Source organism: Berghia stephanieae, chromosome 11, assembly GCF_034508935.2.
Source record: "Berghia stephanieae isolate SIO BIC M18660-M18661 chromosome 11, UCSD_Bste_1.3, whole genome shotgun sequence".
Taxonomy (NCBI): domain Eukaryota; kingdom Metazoa; phylum Mollusca; class Gastropoda; order Nudibranchia; family Aeolidiidae; genus Berghia; species Berghia stephanieae.
The window spans coordinates 2,883,224-2,904,680 of NC_088370.1; the positions used below are offsets into that span (position 1 = coordinate 2,883,224).

General features: G+C 33.6%; 1 protein-coding gene across 16 annotated transcripts in view; it reads right to left on the minus strand.

Annotated features, from left to right (window-relative positions):
* Positions 1-5,835: 5,835 nt before the first annotated feature.
* The window catches only part of LOC144957355 (uncharacterized), a 142,981-nt gene continuing 127,359 nt past the window's right edge, over positions 5,836-21,457 (minus strand). For 10 of the 16 annotated variants that reach the window (XM_078888533.1, XM_078888534.1, XM_078888547.1 and 7 more), the window contains 3 exons: positions 19,071-19,142; positions 10,342-10,568; positions 5,836-8,144 (listed from right to left, as the gene is read on the minus strand). In XM_078888533.1, the coding sequence (XP_078744659.1) occupies positions 10,403-10,568; positions 19,071-19,142 (238 nt within the window). In that variant the 3' untranslated portion in view covers positions 5,836-8,144; positions 10,342-10,402. The remainder of the gene's footprint in view (positions 8,145-10,341; positions 10,569-19,070; positions 19,143-21,457) is intronic. The other 6 variants (XM_078888548.1, XM_078888543.1, XM_078888542.1 and 3 more) reach the window with 1 other exon arrangement.

Below are 21,457 nucleotides of genomic sequence, written 5' to 3' on the forward strand. Positions count from 1 at the left end.
AGTACACCAGGATATATGGACAACATGGATAGTGGATTGCCATTCCAGAGGGACACATCCCAGTACACCAGGATATATGGACAACATGGATAGTGGATTGCCATTCCAGAGGGATACATCACGGTACACCAGGATATGGACCACATGGATAGTAGATTGCCATTCCAGAGGGATACATCACGGTACACCAGGATATGGACCACATGGATAGTGGATTGCCATTCCAGAGGGATACATCACGGTACACCAGGATATGGACCACATGGATAGTGGATTGCCATTCCAGAGGGATACATCATGGTACACCAGGATATATGGACCACATGGATAGTGGATTGCCCTGATATCTCCATTCCAGAGGGATACATCACGGTACACCAGGATATATGGACCACATGGATAGTGGATTGCCCTGGTATCTCCATCACGGTACACCATACAGAGGACAGACTTTGATGGACTGGATGAAGGAGAAGCACATGGAAGGTGTCGACAGCCATACAACACTAGACACGACTATTTAGTAATGTATTTATGTTTTCATTGGGTTTTTGTTGTTGTTGTCGTTGGCTGAAGAAGGGTTTTGAGCCCGTGTTTGGTATTTTGTTCTTTTTTTGTGTGTGTTGTTTTTTTACTTTTTACAGTCCACAGCTTCTAACAGCTTTGTATCACTTTAACCTTTCATACAGAAATATCAAATCAAAACAACTGCATAACACAACAAATACTTTAATTTCTTCCAGTTAATTAATTGGTAATAATGGCTATGGTTGTAGAAATAACAATTACAAGAAGAAGAAGAACAACAACAGTAACAAAAAACAACAACAACAAAACACTTTAATATGTATTTTTTCCAGAGTATAGCTGAACAGTAACAGCAACAACAACAACAACAACAACGAACGCAACACATTATACTGATGCTGTAAAAAAATACAACTTTGTTGAAATATAATCAGAACAATTAGCAAACAATAGAAATGATAATGATAATAATAATAATATTCTGCGCTGTCTAATGCATAATTAATTACTGTTAAGCAATCAATACTATAAATTATAACAATTGACCTAGGCAAGTAAAATTCATTCCTATCCACTGGACCGGACAAAGCTCATACTTTATCAATCGTCTTCGTGAAGTACATAAAATATTACCAGTCATACCACAGAGGAAATTTTAAAAAAACCCAATAAAACAAAACAACAAAAAAAATTCATCATTTTGGATCATCATCATAATCAACGCAGTAATAAATAATAAGAGCTCAATTTCAACCAAACAACAGCTGCATCCAAAATCTTCAGAATAAATATAAATAATTATGGAGAGCTTGCAAGCATTTCATTTTGGTTCCTTCATACACGATAATAATAAAAATAAGAATATAACACAACAAGACAAAACAAACCAACCAAGCAAGCCAGCATTTTCAAAGGGAACAAACTACGTGAAATCAATGATGTCTTAACTTGAGGGTGACTATGAAAGAAAACAGAAGATTTTGGACCGACAATTACGCAATAAATTATTTCAAGAGTGTTGATTGGCCATGCAGATTTCACTGGAAAGGTGAAAGATTTGCATCCTGAGTTTTTTATTTAATATCTTGAAATTTGAATTTAAGTCTTTAAAAAATATTATAATGTACAGAAAAAACCCCCCCAAAAAACCACATTGTGTTACTGATCTGAAGGAAGGGTAGCCACGACTTGTTTCTCATCTGCCCCATCAGGGGCATTATTTCAAATTCATCATCGATGATTTCCAGAGCTACCAACCTACGACAACATTCATCATTTTGAATTCATTATCAATCCCTTTCCAGAACTTCCAACCTACGACAACATTCCAGATGAGAATCAAATTGTGGTCACCCTTCCTTCAGATCAGCAACACAATGTTTTTGGGTTTTAAAAAAATTCCTAACCAGTTCTTAACAGAAGTATTGAGGGCTGAGTGATGGGAAACATTCTCCGATACACCACAATGTCACGATGGATAGAAACAAACTGAGAAAATCACACATTTGACCTAATCAGAGTAACAAGAACGTAAATGATAAAAAAAGAAAAAAAAGAAGAGAATTTGAAGAAGCCTGAACACACACACACACACACAAGGCATCTTTCATTCCATTGTTTGTCAATCATTAGCGAATTCCTAATTCATTCTATGAAAGATTTTATATTTTGGCAGCTGTTCTTTCTCTCTCCTTCACCCACCATCATAAAATACCAAAAAAAGGTTCTATATTTGGCATCAACGTTTCAGTCCCATTTCTTACTTTCATCGTTTTAAGCATTGCCATTTCCTCTTATAAGAAAGTTTGAACAAATGATATATTAAAAAAACAAGAAATTCCTGTGTGTTCTGTTATTAATCTTTCCAGCCACGCGTAACAAAACCTCCACTACATCTACCTCTTCATTAAAACAATAAACAATCTCTGATTAATGAGAGATGCATTTCCAAAATCCTCAGGGCCTTTTGTCGAAAAGTTGATTGTGTCACGAAAGACGGCCTGAGGTGAAATGTATCTAAAAAAAAAAAAATGTTGTCATTATCTTGTTACCATTATTTCTTTGCTAAGTCACCCGAAGAGACGATTTTTACAGCAATAAATTCTTTCATAATTTGGTTTAATGTCTCCAAAATATTTTGCCATTTTGCATGAACATAATCCTCCAACTTTAATTATCCCACTACGTATTTTCAACACAATCAGAAATTGCTGGATGGTGAAAACTCCTTTTAAAATTACTTTTCCTCCGTATCTTGTTTCTTAAAACTACCATATTATAAAAACAGCAATTTCCCAAAAAGCCAATAAAATATAAAAAATTACAAATAAAAAGTTGAATTTTCATACAGAATTGTCACCTAAAATCCTTTTATCTTCTTCCTTCCATTCCACATTAAAATCTAAATTTTTATCTTTCTGACAAATGTGCAACAAGGTCTTCCTAACTCTGCATACTTGCATCTGACATTTTTAAAAATAAGAAAAAAATGGATGGTTTGTCAACACGGGACGATAATCAAAATGAACCACAATATGGGGCTCTAAGGGGGGGAGACACACAGCCACCATTCAAGGGATGGGGGGGGGGGGGGGGGATACACACAGCCACCACTCAACTATACAAATTGACAGAAAGATTTTAGTGTATGATATCACATTGATTGGTGAAACAGCTTTAATATCAGTCTAGAAATTCAGAACAATTCACATCAATTCATCAGACCTGACACCAGTAACAGACAAAATTTTTAAATTTTTTTTTAAAAAGGTGTATTCGATGAGCAAAAATCAAATGAAAATTTCAAAAGAAAAAAAAAATCTTAATTGATCAGAAATAGATGATTGCCACTCTCCTTTCATTGATCCAAATCATCCCTCTAAATCTAAAGTGATTTATAATTGATGTCAATTGTCCTTTTATTTGGTCATTGGAACATCTTGTTTTTTTTTGTCTGAGTAAAAAATTGTACAATTTTTATCATATTTCTTACACAAAGTTTTGGTTTAAAAATCAGAATTTGGCCAAATTTCCTCTTGCGAGGAGATCAAAACATTGTGGAAGAAAAATAATAAAAATTGTTCAATTTTTACTAAGAAAAATAATAATAGTTAATGTGATCAAAGTAAACCACACTTGACATCAATTTTGAACATTTTAGACGAGATTTGAATCAATGAATGGAAAAATGTGCATTTAAGATTTATGCAGATTTACCAGTTCTGGAAAAAACTCGTTTCTAAGAACTTAAACAGAAAACTCGTTCCTCAAATATTGATTGATTTAAATGACCCTCGTGTTGGCAAAAACTCTCAAACCTGGGACTTCGCAACGTCTTCCTCCAAGTCCCAGGTTTGATAGTTTTTACCAAGTCAAAGGTCATTTAAATCGATCAATATTTGAAGGACGAGTTTTTTGGCCAATTTGTTAAACCCTCTCCATACCAACTGTAGGAAAATCGTCACATTCGTTACCATACAACCAACATTTTTCTTATTCAAATTTCTCTTGCGCATCATAAAATTTAAAGAAAATGAGAACAGTGTGTTGTAGAGCTAAAGAAATTATTTATCGCAAAAATTTACGCTCTTGTGTTTGAGTGATAAAAAATCTATTTCTGTGTTAGATGGGTGTGAAGTTTTGGGGTAAAATCCTGAAAATGGCTGGTAAGGAGAGAGTTAAATACGAGTTTTTTCCAGAATGTTCTCGTGAATTGGTGAAGTCTGTAAGAAGTGACAGGTCTGAATTTGAATCCACTCATTTCTTACAAGTCCAAACTTTGATATGTTGTGATAAAGATTAACTCTTCTCTCCACTTCACATAAACAGGGGGGGGGGGGGGGGGGGGGGGGGGAAGAGGAGAGAACTCCAATACCCCTTAATGCAAAAGCCGGGAGGAGTTAACAAGTTGAATCCGTTCTATTATTGTTCAGCTCAAAAAACTTTGAATTTTTAAACAACATTTGAAACCTTCAATGAAATGAAACGTTAAAAAGAAAATTATGCTTAAAATAACATTTTTGTTCTGCATATTGATTGAGATTGAAAAAGAATATTCAACAAAAACAAAAAAAATATAAACAACAGAAAAACACGAGAGTTACAAATGCGAATTACTTTACACATTTCAACAGCGAGCTCAAGCATAAATTTATTTTTTAAATAAAAGAAAAGCATGAATAAACAGTCGATAGCATAAAGTAGTAGTAATTTAAAAATAATAATAATAATTTCAAAATACTCTAGAACACATTATAAAATAATCAATTTGATAAAATACAAGAATGAATGGAAATGATTTAAAATCGTTACGATTCATCATGAATTCAACACATTTCAAAACTTGACAAGGAATTTACACCCAATTCATTTCATGATATTTCTATGGCGAAATCCAACCTTGGTGTGTGTGTCACACATGGATGATAGCAAACCAATAGACAAAATAATAATAATAATAATCATAATAATAGTAATAATAATAATAATAATAATAATAATAATAATAATAATAATAATAATAATAATAATAATAATAATAATAATAATAATAATAATAATAATAGTTAAAAAAGGAAAGATTTTGGTTTATAAATGATATGCAAAGAAATGTGAATGCTCGTTAAAATCTTCCATAAAACACGACAACAATATTCTAGATACCAAGTCTGTCCATTCCATTAGTCATTCATTAATACTAAAATTCTAAACAAATTTCACCAGGATGACGTACAGCCGGCGCACAGACAAATTGGGAAAAAAAAAACCTATACAAAGAAATAACATTTTTTAAAAATTAAAAAATTATTGCCTTCTTACCAGCTGGCATTGCAGAGCATAAAATTAAGAGAAAAAAAATTGTTTTTATTTTTAATCATAGACAACAAATAAGTAATATATAAATAAATAAATAAAAATACAAAAAAAAAAAAAAATAAATTAAAAAAAACAACATTCCTGCATTCCTAACAATTATAAAATTTGCACTTTTTCTCTCTCCTCCATTTTCAGTTTTGTTAATTTGCAATTAAAATACACTAAATGCAAACAATCAGACAAACACTCAATAATAAAAGATTTCAAATATTATTTTCTAAAAATGAAATAATTTATCGCATACACATGCAATCCTAAAAAGATTTTGAAGAGCCCCCCCCCCCCCCCCCCCCCACCCCCTCTCCTCGCCCAAAAAAAAACACACAAAAACAGGACCCGTTTCCAAACAGCTGAGATTGTTTCCCCATCTATCAGCTCGAAATAAAACAGGTGAAAAATGCAGGAACAGCAGGAAAATTGAAATATTGCAAGGGGTTAGGACTAATTCATAACTCAGCACCAAATTAACAATAGAATAGAAAACAAAAGTAGTTAAGATTTTCAAAAAAACACTTTCAAAAAATGCTCTCAAATTTATTTTTCTTTCTACTAAAACATAGAGGGGCAAAAAAGTTAGAAAGACAACGAAAAAAAAAAACAACCAAAAAAAAAATGCTAACCAATCAAAATGCAACAATCATAAATAAAGTTTTAAAAAATGTATTAAATAAACCAAAAAACTATTAAAACTTGTATTCAAAAACTAAAGTTTTAATACGATACTGTGTGATTCTAAAAACAGAAAAAGAAAATAATGATAAATCGGCCAGTACAATCGCACTATCTAGATATTTTGGCTCCGTGTATGTATTAATATAATAACATACAAACACACACACACACACATTTACATGCACAACACACAATCACAATGAAGAAAAAAAAAAGAAGATAAAAGTGCAAACCAACATTTCTTAAATTTATCAACAGCACAACACAGATGGTTTTTAAATATTAATCAAGTAATAAAATCATCAATGAGTTAAAAAAACAAACAAACTCCGATATTCAACAATGAATTCAGCAAAATGTACAAAAATTAAAAATTTACATTTACATAAATACGTGTGATAAATTCTTTTGTATTATTTTCAAAAAGTATTAAAACATAACCCAAACAAACAAACAAACAAACATAAAGTATCATATAAAAGCATTATTAAGCCATTTGAAGGAGCAAAAATATACATAAATTTCAATGTTATTCATGAGTTTTTAAAAAAACAAACAACCTAGAAGTGCATGTTAATTCTTTTGACACCGCAATTCCATTCAGGAAATAAAAATAAACATTAACTTTTTACAACAAAAAATACAAAACAAAACAAACAAAAACCCAACAAAACATACAAAGGAACAGTTCCACACAGATAGTCGGCATCCAACGGTGTCGCATCATACTTTGTTGAAGGAACCGGTTGGACAGGAAGTAGAAGCATCCCATACAACGGATAACGCAACAAATTATGCAATAGGCTTCAACAGTCCTGACGTCACTTCCCTCGTAATGACGAATAGTAACTTAGTAACTGGTTCTAAACTATCGGAACAATGGCGGACGCCCTTATGAAACACTTCCCCGACGAGCATAAAAGTGTATCCAGAGGAGGAAAAACATTAAATCTGATCATGTTTTGACTTTTATACATTCTGATCATTAGACATATGAAAAAGTTCTAGCCAGTACGAAGAATAAAAAGTACCGATTATCTTTGTTTAGAACCAAGCTGCTGGTTGCTGGGCGGACGTGACGTCAGACTATTGAATCCTATTGTCTCAGCATTAGAATTAATTCATTGATTTATTAATAAAAATAATCTATTACTATGCCCTTCCACACTGCATCATGGGATTCCATCAAAATAATCTATTACTATGCCCTTCCACACTGCATCATGGGATTCCATCACCTTGACATTCCATGAAGGAAATATAGAAAATCCATCAAACAAAACAACAACAACAAAAGTATCTCCACTCGAAACATCTCTATTCTATTCTATCCAAATGCCCTTCATTGATTTGTAGTGAGTCCTCCATCACAAGCACGCCCCAAATGCTTGTAGAGTATAATAAAGCATATCACAGACAGCCCCAAAGTATGTTTGTTCATTTTAAAGATACTAACTCAAAAGAAAAAGAAAAATTCTAAAGCTGAGACAAAAACACCTGCAAAAATGCACGTACACACTTACACTAACACACAGACAGATACAAAACACACACTTACACACAGACAGACACAAATCACACACTTACACACAGACAGACACAAATCACACACGAACACACTTGAATACAAGACAAGACAAGAGCAAGTACATTATATCAACCACGCAAGACAATAATTCAACCAAACAAACAAAAACACAAAACCAAAACAAAAACAACAAAACAATCTCATAACTGCATTTGTTAAAATCATTTTTAAAAAACAATAAAATTTGCTTTTAATGAATGAAAGAATAAAAGAACGAATGAATGAATGAATGAATGAATGAATGAATGAATGAATGTGACAAGCTTTGAAGGTTGTATAATTTCTTATTACAGTCTAGTAAATAAAATAGAATTGAATATACTTGTTTTCTTTCCTTCCACTTTCCCATTCATCAGCATTGTTTATTTCTTCATTCGTCCCGCCTTATTGTTTGTTGTTGTAGAAGATCTGATTCTTACGTCATGCACTCCTAATGCCTGGAACACAACTCGTATATTGGAACACATCAATAAAAAAAACTCTGGAATAGACAGAAAAATAGATGCCTTTCTTTAAATAATGAAAAAAAAATTATCAAAAATCAATATATTATTTATAATAATAATAATAATAATAATAAATAATAATAATAATAATAATAATAATAATAATAATATAATAATAATATAATAATAATAATTTAAAAAATTAAAAATAAATAAATTTAAAAAAATAAAAAGTAATAATAATAATTATTATTATTATTATCATCATCATCATCATAAAAAAAAAAAATAAAAAAATAATAGACTGCAGGAGTCCCACAAGCGCAATGCACAGTAAAAATATATTCTTTATCCCAACTCCCTCCTCTACCCTTGTGACCAACTAAAAATAACCAAAATCCCGTTATCTGGTCGGAATAGTCATGTGACCTAAACACAATAAATGTCGAGGAAGCTGCGCTGTCTTTTAAAATCATCTTTCTCAAAATCACCCCCCTCTCTCTCGCATTTACAGGGTTAAAGTCAGACACCCTAGACACACATATATATAATATATATATGTATCTGTGAAAGACGTTCTGTGGACAGATGTAGGCACATTGTGTGTGTATTTTTATTTTAGTTGTCACAAGATTAGATTTATTATAGCAGACCTGCCAACCCTTACATTCCAAAAGTGGAATCAGAACGCTTGAAAATAGGAATTGGAGACAAAAAATAGGAATTTCACCTCTTTCCACCCCCCCCCCCCCCCCCCCCCCCTTCTTTGCTCTTTTTAATTCTTCTTACCATTATCATCACTTTTGTAAATCGGAATTTTTGAGACAATGGTGGAATAGTACAAAATAGAAGAGTGAAAATAGGAAAGATTCCACCAAAAGCGGAAGGGTTGGCAGGTATGAATTATATTTAAATCCTAGTGGCCAACCTTTCAAAGGGATAAAATGTGACATCCAAATGCCCAACACTGTCATGTTCCAAAACAACAGTATGTTTGGACTATTCTATTATATAACATTATCTAGATTTAGAACATTTTTCTGTTCCTTGTTTTAATTTGCAAGTCAAAAAAAAATCACAACCCCAGGACATGCAAGGGTCGTTTCCATACACATAAAAACAATCCCAATTTTTTCTCAAGTTGCCAAAATTGAGACAGTCCTGATTTTATCAGGACAATTGGCTGCTATGTTACAAATCATGCATTTTCAACATTTCAGCATAATTTCTTCAAATGGGGCAAATTCACCATGAGTATAAAATAACATTAAAAAAAAAAAATGCTTTTGCTTTTGTTTTTAAGGGTTTTACGGCGCTTGCAACATATTAAGGTCATATCAGCGCCAGTAAAAAGGAAGAAACTGGAATAGTAAAAAGTTCTAGAATTACAATTAAACACAAAAGAAACGGTAAGACAAAGGGGAATTGGTTCAAATAGGACACAGATGTAGATTCCAAGAGCACACCGTCAAAGTACTTAGTTTGAGATCACCCTCCCAGGCAAGGAACTCCGGCAAGGATCAGGACAAAACTAAGTAATCTCATTCCAAGACAATGATAGGAAACAATTGGAAAACAGTTATGGGGGGATAGAAGACACAGTATGTACCTCCCTGCCCACTATGGAAGAAAAAAAAAACAAAACAAAAAAAAAAAAAAATTCCCTTTATTCATCCAATAGGGGAAATTTGTCTCAAGGTTCTATTCCAAGGGAAGACTGGAAAAATCCAGGGGTCAGCTGCAAATTTAGCTAGGGCGAGGTGATTTGCTCAAGGCCACACAGCGCAGCGGCATTTGATCTAACTTGGTACCTTTCGGGTATGAAGCAAAGACCGTAGATGCTTCAAAGGCCTTTATTTTTATTTTTTAAGGTTTAATTTATACTAATCATTGAGCTTTTTTATAGTGCAACATCCACTAATGTGCTTAAAGCGCTTTACAAAGGTTCCCTGATCAACAGCAACATGTAGAACGAGAAATGACGCCTGTTAGGCGATATTACAATTTTTTTTTCCAACAGAAACAACGTTGTTAATGGCCAGGTACTCTTTTTACACCCCAGTACGGTGAGAGAATGTGAGTAAATAGCCTTTTCCAAGGACTCCAACTATGCATCGAGCGAAGCTTGAATCCAGGGCCTTCCGATCTGAAAGCGAATGTCATACCACAAGACTACATAGCCGCACAACATCAACAAAGTTTTTAATAAGAGCATTTTAGGGACCGACTCACCATGCCTTCAAACAGCTGATAGTCGGAGAGGCATTCGACAGGCTCCTCCTGCTGCTGTAGGCTAGTGCTGACTTTCTCCTATCCCCATCCTGTTGTGGTAGGGTCTCCCACCGTTGTGGCTGTCGATTGAATTCAGTCCCCCGGCCGTCTTGTTGTCTTTAGCCATTTCCTGGGCTTTGGCAATCACAGCCTGGGCTTGGACTGCGTCCACTTCTAGACTTTTCATTCTGGAAGAAGAAAAAAATAAATGTATAAAAATAATTTTTCAATGAAATAATCATAATAGTAATAATAATAATAACAATGTACTTTATTCATCCAAAAGGAAATTTTAGTACAGATGTATAAAATGCCGACAATGATACATACATAAACATAATGATATACGTAAATATAATGTGGTAAAGTAAAATTTGGAAATAGGTATATATAGTGTAATAATATTGTAAGCTGTAAGAATAATTACATAGTGTAAATACCATAATACCACCTCTTTGTGAATTGGAATTTTTACAAAAATTACATTTGTCGAGGCTGGAATAAAAAGACTGTAAAAAGTAATAAAAACAAAAATGAATAGAACAGCTTCAACATATCACAAAATACCAAAGACGAAACAAAGACCTGCCGACTTCTACAAAAATTAGTGGGACCACGAATGTTGGACTCCACCTGCAAATGAAAATCAGCTACTCAAATTCAATAAATTGTAGTCGAAAATGAAAACGTTGCCCCAAATCACATCATAGTGTAAGGACTCAAGAAACATTATTCCATTTTGCTGAGGGTAAATTGATCTCTTACAAGGGTATATTGAGTGACTTGTATTTTTCTCTGTTGAAAACTACAATTTAAAAAAAATGTCAAATAGTAAACAGGTTTGAATATAGATAGACTATGTTTCCGTCCCTGTGATTACTATTTTGTCTCCAATCAAGGGACTGAATCGGTCAGTAAAGGCATTCACTCAATATACAGTTACAATATGTATCTTGGTACCGGCTTGGATTGAGGTGGATACGGATAAGCTTAGAGCTGGAAGGCAGCAATAATTTATATTGAAAATACTCAAGTCATAACAACAGAATAAAATCCAATAAGGAAGGAAACATTTGTTTAAAAAAACAAAACAAACCAAACAAAAAAAGCATTTTACAGCGTTTATATTCAGTGCAAATATTCAGCAGACACCAGACGCTGTAATTCCCTGTCCTCCTTTAAAGCCTCGTTGAAGACAAGAGTACTTTCTTTGTTTTCTGTGATTTTTATTGATTTTATTGAATGATATATATATGATCACATGTGCATATATATATAATATATATATATTTATATATATATATAAATCTTTATATCTTTGTATAAGCGCCTCCGAGCAATTTTCAATTTTCGTGGAAAGGGGCTATAGAAATTACGCATTATTATTATTATTATTATATATTATTATTATTATTATTATTATTATTATTATTATTATTATTATATATTATTATTACATTATTATTTATTAACATGTAAACAATGCTCATAGTGCTTACAAGGGATCCCTAACCGACAGCAACACAAAACATGTAGGACAAGACACGACGCCTGGTAGGTGATGATAATTTTTTTGTTTTAAGAATAGACGAGGGAGTATCTGGCGCTTCAAGTATCTGTTATGGCGTTTCATTACAGTATAAAGGACAGGGGGGGTGGGGGGGGTGGGGGGGGGGGGGGATGAGGAGATTCTACTACACCCAAACTAAAAAAGATAATTTTACTTCTGAGACCAAGTTCTCATTCAGTAGAAATCAAAATTTTGTAATAGGATTCAATAGTCTGACGTCACGTCTGCCCAGCAACCAGCAGCTTGGTTCTAAACAAAGAAAATCGGTACACTCTTTATTCTTCATGCTGGCTAGAATTCTTTTTCACATGCCATGTGATCAGACTGTATAAAAGTCAAAACATGATCAGATTTAATATGATTTTCTCCTCTGAGTACACTTTTATGCTCGTCGTAGAGGTATTTCATAAGGGCGGTGATGAAGATTATGGCATCCGCCATTGTTCCGATAGTTTAGAACCAGTTACTATGTGTCATTACGAGGGAAGTGACGTCACGACTGTTGAACCCTATTAATCAAATCTAAAAAAATAAAATTAAATTTCTATAAGCATAGAATAGGAGTGGACAGCATAAGATTAAAGGCACCAAATGACGTGTTAAGATGTAATGAAACGTTTATGTTGTTGATTAAAATATTTAATAACAGAAATAAGGCTGAATTATTTTCAGTCGCTTGGATTGTCGTTTCAATTATCAATCATGTGACATTTTGCAGAATAATAATAATAATAATAATAATAATAATAATAATAATAATAATAATAATAATAATAATAATAATAATAATAATAATAATAATACTTTATTGCATCCCAAAAAGGAAATTTTTTGTACAGACGTGTTATAATTTACACATAAGATAAAAATACAATGGAAATAGAATGTATATATATAAAAAAGGAGCAGCTCTATAACCAGAGCTGCGCTTTATAATATGAATAATTTCAACACTGTAAAATAGTTAAAACTGTCACTATAAATTGAAAATTGAAAAGATTGCAAAACAAATAAATTAATAAATTAATATTTATATTTTTAAAAAGTAAAAATGAGAAATAATTATATAAAATGATTATTGCTTGTTGTTATAAAGCCTAATACTGGACGGCAGAAAAGATTTTCGGTGTCTCTCTGTTTTCGTTGAAATAGAGAAAGGGCGACCACTTCTTTCTGACATAATAATTGATGGTCTTAGTGGATGATACTGGTCATTTAATATTTTAGTTATTTTATTTATACAAAATTTCTCGTATAAAAGATCTACATCGTCAACATCATTTATATAGCGTTTAATGGATTTTTTAATATTTGAATTTATTTTGTTCCTTTCCACTGCTAAGCAATTGCCTCCCCAAGCTGTTATACAAAATGACAAAACACTTTCGATTACTGCTCTATAAAATAATGTGCAGAGGGTTTTATCTATTCTAAACTGAGAGAGTTTTGATAAAAAATATGTACGTCTGCACATCTTATGCCTAATTATTTTCAAGTGTTCATCCCACTTGAGCCTGTCATCAATCGTTACACCAAGGTATTTGTAGTGAGGAACTCGCTGGACGAATTGGTCCTTTAATTTTAACGGTTCTATCGGTTCCTTCACTCTCCTAAAGTCAATCACTAGCTCCTTTGTCTTGCTTATGTTAAGCTCTAGGTGGTGGGCATCACACCAAGACACAAATCTATCAATTTCTTGCCTATAAGCCACTTCGTTGCCATTTGTTATGAGGCCTTGAAGAGCGGTGTCATCTGCAAACTTTATTAAAGGTACACTCAGGTTTTGACTTCTACAGTCATTCGTGTATATTGTGAATAATACAGGGGACAATACACAACCTTGAGGAGCGCCAGTATTTGTAGTTATACAGGAAGATTTGTTTTGCCCTAATTGAACATATTGTGCTCTCTCCGTAAGAAATTCGAGCACCCAAGCAATTATATACTTGTTTAAATTCAGACTAGTCAATTTTTGAACAACCAACTGGGGTTGCATTGTATTGAACGCTGAAGAAAAATCTGCAAAAAGCAATCTGCAATAGCTCCTAGCGTGATCTAGATGCCTGTAGATGTTGTTTGTAAACAGCAAAATGGCATCCTCTACGCCACGTCCTGGTTTGTAAGCAAATTGATGACTATCACTCAATGGCATAAACTGATTCCTAATTTTAATAAGAACAAGTTTTTCTAAAGATTTCATGACTATTGAAGTCAGTGCAACAGGTCTGAGATCGTTCATAGTTTCAAGTTTTTCTTTTTTTGGAACAGGAATAATTTTCGAAGTTTTCCAAATTTCAGGGATTGAAACGCATTGGAGGGACCAGTTAAAAATATGTGTATAAATGGGGGAAAGCTGGTGGGCACATTCTTTTAATAGTTTTCCTTTCAATCCATCCGGCCCAGCAGCCTTCCTCTCGTTTAGTTTCGAAAATACGAATCTCGTTTCCTCTTCACTGACCTCAACAGCCATTTCATCTTCCAAAGCCCTGTCTAATTTATGTTTTTCATTTTCAATATCAAATTTGTTTGCTGTGTCGAAACGTGAATAAAATTTATTTAAAGTTTCAATTTCGATATCTTCTGATATAATCGTGGGCTTTGGATTATAGTTAACAGCAGTTTTAAGCCCCCGCCACGTGTCCCGTATATCCCCAGAAGAAAAGCATTTTTCAATTTTATTTTTGTACTTGTCTCTACAACTAGATATTACCCTCTTTATCTCTTTTTGTTTTGTTTTCAGATCTTTTTTGTTTCCACTAGTATAGAGAGTTTTCTTTTGGTTCAATAAAAGTTTTAGATCTTTTGTTATCCAAGGCTTATTGTTAGGATAATATTTTATTTCTTTTTTACAAGACACTAGCTGTTCACAGAATTTTAAATACTCACTCACACAGTCATTCAGCTCATCCACACTATCACATGATTCGATAAAAACATTCCAGTCAGTGCATTCAAAACAACCACGCAAATCTTCACACACACTTCCGTTCCAGATCTGTACACTTTTCTTTACTGGTTTTACACGTTTAAAAACAGGGCGGTAGGTGGGGAGTAGCAAGAGCATGCAGTGGTCAGATAAACCTAATGGGGCACGGGGTAAACATTTATAACTATTTTTAATATTACACAGGAATAAATCTAATGTTTTTTTGTCCCTTGTCTCGCAGTCCACGTATTGATGAAGTCCCGGGAGAGTAAAATCGTTACATTGGTTAAAATCGCCAGTGACCATCAATACGGCATCGGGTGACTTAATTTGAATGTCCTGTATTTCTTTCCTCAAAATATTTTTCGCTGTGGTGTTGTCTGATGATGGTGGAATGTAGACGTTGACGATGATGACATGAGTATATTCCCGGGGTAGGTAATATGGTCGTGACGAAACAGTAATAAATTCAATATAATCGTCACAATACATTTTCTTTATCTGACAGTTATTGGGGTGGCACCATTTGTTGTTAATATATGTGCACACCCCACCCCCAGTTCGTTTATTTACATTAGTCCGATCTCCTCGAAATAGTGAATATTGTTCAATATTAAAACATGATGATGGTATGTGAGGAGATAGCCAAGTCTCTGTTAACGCTATTATGGAGGCTTGACGATAGTCACTATTAAAACGACACAGTGAAAACAGTTCATCAATTTTATTTTTCAGTGATCTTACATTACCTGTCACTACACAGGGTAAAAATGGACGAAAAGGCCGTCTGTTAAATTTTGTTTTTATTCCTCCCTTTCTCCCCCTCTTTCTTACTTTAATAAACGATGTGTCAATAGTGGGTGGTGGGGGTGACACGGGTTGGAGGGATCGGAGAGTCTCTGGAGTATAAGTTATCGATAGGCTTATTTTGGCAGTAAAATCACAGGCTAAAACACCATTTATGCTTATAAATATACTAATAAATATAAAAATCAGGAACAATATATACTTCACATCCATTTTGAATAAAAATTAGGCTTAAATTCCGACGATTGAATGATAAATGAATAAAAATATGTGTAGAAAATAGGTAAATATTCACAACACGTCTGTTGTCGCCGGAAGCCAGCGCCATGTAGCATGAGCCAGTACATGAAAAAGATTGGTTTTTAAATGCCGTTTGAAGACTGATAGACTTTCACATTGTCTGGTTTTAGGTAGTAAAGAATTCCATACGATTGGAGCCGAAAACGCAGAACCACGCTCAGCAAACTTTTTTTAGGGATCCTGACGGCTGAGTTGATAGAAAACTCACTTCACACGCTAATGGACAGAGATCAATCCTGGGGGCATTCAAAATTATTAACCGAACCCCTTGTCCATGCTGCAGTAATTGGGTAGCTAGGTTTGTTAAGATTTGGTGGAAAGTATTTTGCGATAAATTAGTGTCCTATCCAGGAGACAGTTCAAACGTTTCACCATACAGAAACTGGGGTAAGCTCTGGCTCCATGGGCCTAATGGCTCTGAAGGACTACATCTCATTGTTAATGATAATAATAATAATAATAATAATAATAATAATAATAATAATAATAATAATAATAATAATAATAATAATAATAATAATAATAATGAAATTTATTTATATCGCGCCCATACTCTATACAATAATAAAGCTCCAGGCGCATAACAATAACTTCAATCCATTCAAATTTCTCTCTCTCTAACTCTCTCTCTCTCTCCCTCTCTCTCTCTCTCTCTCTCTCTCTCTCTCTCTCTCTATCTATCTATATCTATCTATCTATATCTGTTACACACATCAATGTGTATTGTCAAGATAATAACATTAATATCTTTTAATTCAAAATTAAATTTTTTTAAAGGAGAAAAAAAACAAAACAAAACAAAAACAACGAAACAAAACAAGCATTTCACATCAAATTTCTAATTTTAAAAAAACCGGCACCCCAAATGACATAAAAATTGATTTTCAAAAGTAGTAAAAAGGGCAAGCAAACCGCATCGTAACCCCACAAGTCCTGAATTGAAAAACAGCAATGGAAAAACAATGCAAGCCACGCACATGGATGGATCAACGCCATGACACCGACATTTGAAATGGGAGTTGAAAAAAATTTGGAATTGGAATTCCTAAAATCAAAAAAGGACAAAAAGAGAGAGAGAGAGAGAGAGAGAGAGAGAGAGAGAGAGAGAGAGAGAGAGAGAGAGAGAGAGAGAGAGATTGACTTCTTGTACTATATCTTAGTTTATTGGTTTGCTCATCTTTCATCCCCCACCCCCACTCTTTTTTTCTATTTTTTTCTTTTTTTTTTTTTCATCCATCATTCGTCTGCGAGAAAGAAAAAAAAAAATGTAATCAGAGGAGCAACGGCCCAGAATTTTAATGCAATCTACTGCACTAAGTATCAACATTTAATACATAGACTATTATTTGATCAGCTACAAAACTATTTTTTTGTTGTCATTGTTTTAAAACTTTATTTTTTTTTTAATAAATCAAAAGCAGTGGATCAGTTGCCAGATAATTTCAATGGCGATTGGCAAAATAATTTCCATAACTTCATGCAAATGTTTACATTCACAACTAACTAGACCTTACACGAGCATGACATTAGTATTAGGGATAGACAGGGATAAAATCATTACTTTGTTGGGGTTTTTTTTTTACCTCTTTATTCTTTAATATCCAGAGATAAAATATTTCCTTTTTTTTCTTTACCTCTTTATATATCTATTAAAAAAAATAATGTTTAGCAAAAGCAGTTGAGTAATCACCAATACTTTTCAAAAGGCGAGTGACAAAAATTTTTTTAATATGTTTTAAAGGAGGGTGGGAGAGGGGGGGGGGGGTATGAAATATGCATAAAGATGCAACATTGAGAGAGAATTTCTCCCAAAATTTGCAAATTATAGAATATTTGTCCTTAGTATTAGTGTCCATATGAATTCACAACAAAAATACTTGAGTATTTATGTTGACAATCTAAAAGTCTATTTATTACCAACTTGAAAAAAAACTGAGGAAGGGGGAGGGGGGGGGGGGGGGGGGGGGGGGGGGGGGGGGGCTGTTGCTTTAAATCAGTATTTTCTGGGTACAAAATCCCAACTATGAGAAGAAGAAAAAAATAAAGAAACAAAAAATAAACAGTATCAGTTTAGTTTACCGTAATCCATTTTCCATTTTAGCTATAAAAACAAACAAACCCATTAACTTCAAACATACGTTGATTTAAGTAAGCGCCCCCCCCCCCCCCCCCCCCCCCCTCTCCGTTTATCAAAAGGTCTCCAACTTGAGACCCCAATCTAAGAAGATAATTATCTACAATAGACATTTTGTAGACATTTCATACATTATATAGATACACATATTATATTATATACATATATATATCCATTAATAGAGGCACAGTTTATCTTTTAACTCAACACTTAGGAAAACAATCGATTGCCCAGCAATCCTTCGTAGACATCACGAATGATTTTAAAAATAAATCCCAAACATAAATAAATAAATTAATTAATTAAATAAATAAATAAACAAAAAAATAAATGATAAAGCTATTATTTTTTTTTAAATAGAAAAATAAATAAATATAAATTTCTAATCTCACTCATATAAAACGTGTGCGTATGTGATGAGTATGTGTTAGTTGATATATATATATATATATTTGTGTGTGTGTGTGTATGTATGTGTTTTTTATAGTGGGCGTGTGTATGTGCATGTGCATATGAGTGCGTATATTCAAAGATAAAATCTCAACACATCTTCATAAATGTTTTGTTTGACGACACAAAGTGCTTGGTATTATGAGAGGTATTTCTGTGCAGCATTGAGAAAAAAAAAAAAAAAACAGGATAGAAAAATAAACGAAAGAAAGATAAAAAAATTATGTGCATTATCAAAAGCAAAAATTATTTTGATTAGAAAAAAAAATTTAAAAAAAATTAACAAATCGTGAACTCCTTTAATAAACGAGTAAAAACAATTCCCCCGAAAAACAACAGCAAAAAACAAAAAACAAAAACCAAATAAAAAGAACAAAACCAAGTCATCCACCACTACACTAGTTGTTATAAGGGTTGTAATTAAAACAAAGTATACATTATATTATATAAGTAAAGGTTGCATTTGCAGGCAAGAGGTCACTACAAAATGGGGGTCACCAGACCTGGCCTTGCGCTGGGCTGACCTCTGTCTGTAGTCGGAGTCTTTGGAGGACAGCAACTCCGCTAATGGTCTCCTGTAGTGGTAGTTGTAGTAGTGGTGGTGGTGGTGGTAGTAGTTTTAGTTACATAAATTAAAGACAAATGTATTAGTAGTGGGCAGAACAAAAGCAATATGAAGTTACTGTATTATACCTATTAGGAGGGGGGGGGGGGGGGGTCCCATAGTTCAGTAGGTAGAGCACTCGCTTCACACACAAAGGGACCAAGATTGACCCCAGGTGCAGTCGAGTTTGTTTTTCTGACCCCCCCCCCCTCTCCCCACCACTTGTCCACCCAGCAGGGAATGGGTAGCTGAGTAGAATTTAGATTTGGTGGAAAGTACTTTGCGATAGACTAATGTCCTATCCAAAGGATAGCAAACAATTGCTATTATCCTGTTTCAGGCTATAGGTATGAACTCCGGAAAATCAGCAACTTTGATTAGTCCTTCAGAACCATTAGGCCTGTGGAGCTGGTGGAGTTTATCCCTGTTTCTATAGCATGAAATGGACAATAGAAATTGCGTGCTACCCTTTGGATCAGACATTAGTCTATCGTCAAATACTCCCCCCCCCCAATCCAACAGATAGTAATTGTTTGCTTTGGATTTGTGAATTTCATGGCCCTTTTTCACACTGTAATGTTAATCAAGCACCAAAATAACACCACACAGAGGCGTTGGGTCACATATTATTATTAATGGCTCGTGTCAACGTAAACAAAGTAAAGCTTAAAGGAGGAGAAAAGAAAGAAGAAGAAAAAAAAAAAGAAAAAAAGAACAGTTTAAAAAAAAAAAAACCCAGTCAGAAATGCAATCCAATCCAAGTAAGAATATTTGACAACACAAGCCATACAATATCATATAAGCTTCACCACCGAACACTGCCCTACTCTGAAACAAAAACACGTATTTGAAATTTTGGTCAGAAAAATTGTCCTTCAAATAATATCGATCGATTAAAATTACCCTCATGTTGGCAGCAAAAACTCTCAAACCTGGGACCTCGCGAAAAGTCCTGGGGTTGAGAGTTTTTGCCAAGAGGAGAATTAACTCACTCATTCCTAGAGATTTTTGATACTTTTCAAAATTGGAAAAAAATTATTGAAAATGAGCATGTACATAGATAATTTTATTCAACTATCATTAACATGTAAAATCTAAAAACATTATCTTTGATACTACACCTATAATTTGTCTCAGAAAAGTGTAATAAATAGTCATGGCGGTAAAAGTAACCCGGGTAAACTACGGATATAGTCGGTGTTAGGGTTGAGTGAGTTAATATTATGTCTGAAATGATAAGATGAAGAAAATGGGAGTTTTCAGCCACTGAGACTCTGTGGTAAATGAAGTTCTTCACAGCTACGAGGCCCAAAAAGCCAGAGCAGGTCTTTGCCTGATTCTTGTAACGATAAATGGACACTTCTTGACAATTGCTTGCTACTCTTTGGATAGAAAAAAGTGTCTATTCCAAAGTAATCTCTGCCAGATCTAACAATATTTAATTCTAAATTATAAATCCGTAACTGAGAATAATAATAATTCATCACCCATGACAATTCATCCAGAGGGGGGGGGGGGGGGGGGGGGGGGGGGGGGTGTATGTGGAGGAGGAAAACAGACAAATAAAACCAGAAAATAATGACTAGGATTTTTACCCAACATGCAATGACGGTGATCTGCTGTAACTTTCACATGGATCCAAAATGTGGATGCTGAGACTGAATAATAATATTTCTAAGGAACATCTTTTCAAATTTCAGATTAAACCTGGGATTCATAATAATCTATCAAAGTTGCTCTTTTATCTTTTTGGTTGAGTTTTGTGTTTGTTAGCTTTCTATGAAATAATCGAGGAAATAAAAGGCAGGGCATGTTAGATTAAAGTTAAAGACTTTGCTGATATTTTGAAAAAATGGATATTTTGGTGACTGAGTGTTTTGAGTCTTGGAAACACAGAACAGCTACAGAAGAAAAAAAAAAGATTCTATATTTTCTTTACCACCCCCCCCCCCCCCCCCCCCCCCCCCCCCAAAAACAACAGAAAGCTACAAAATGTATGAATAGTTTTCTAGTTAACTATACAACATTTATTATGCAAAATGCTTTAGTTTGGTTCAACATAGGAACAAACACCCTCCGACTTTATTTTTAAAAAAATTAATTAATTAATCAATTAAATAATCAGCTATTAAAGTTATTATTAAACTCTGTCAAAACTGATTTTGTCATTATCAATAGCATGTATGGGGAAAAGTTAGAAGTCATAGAATCCAAGAATCCATCACTCTCACACATCCATAACACTCAATAGAAATAAAGATTAAGACACGTTTTCACTGGCAACAT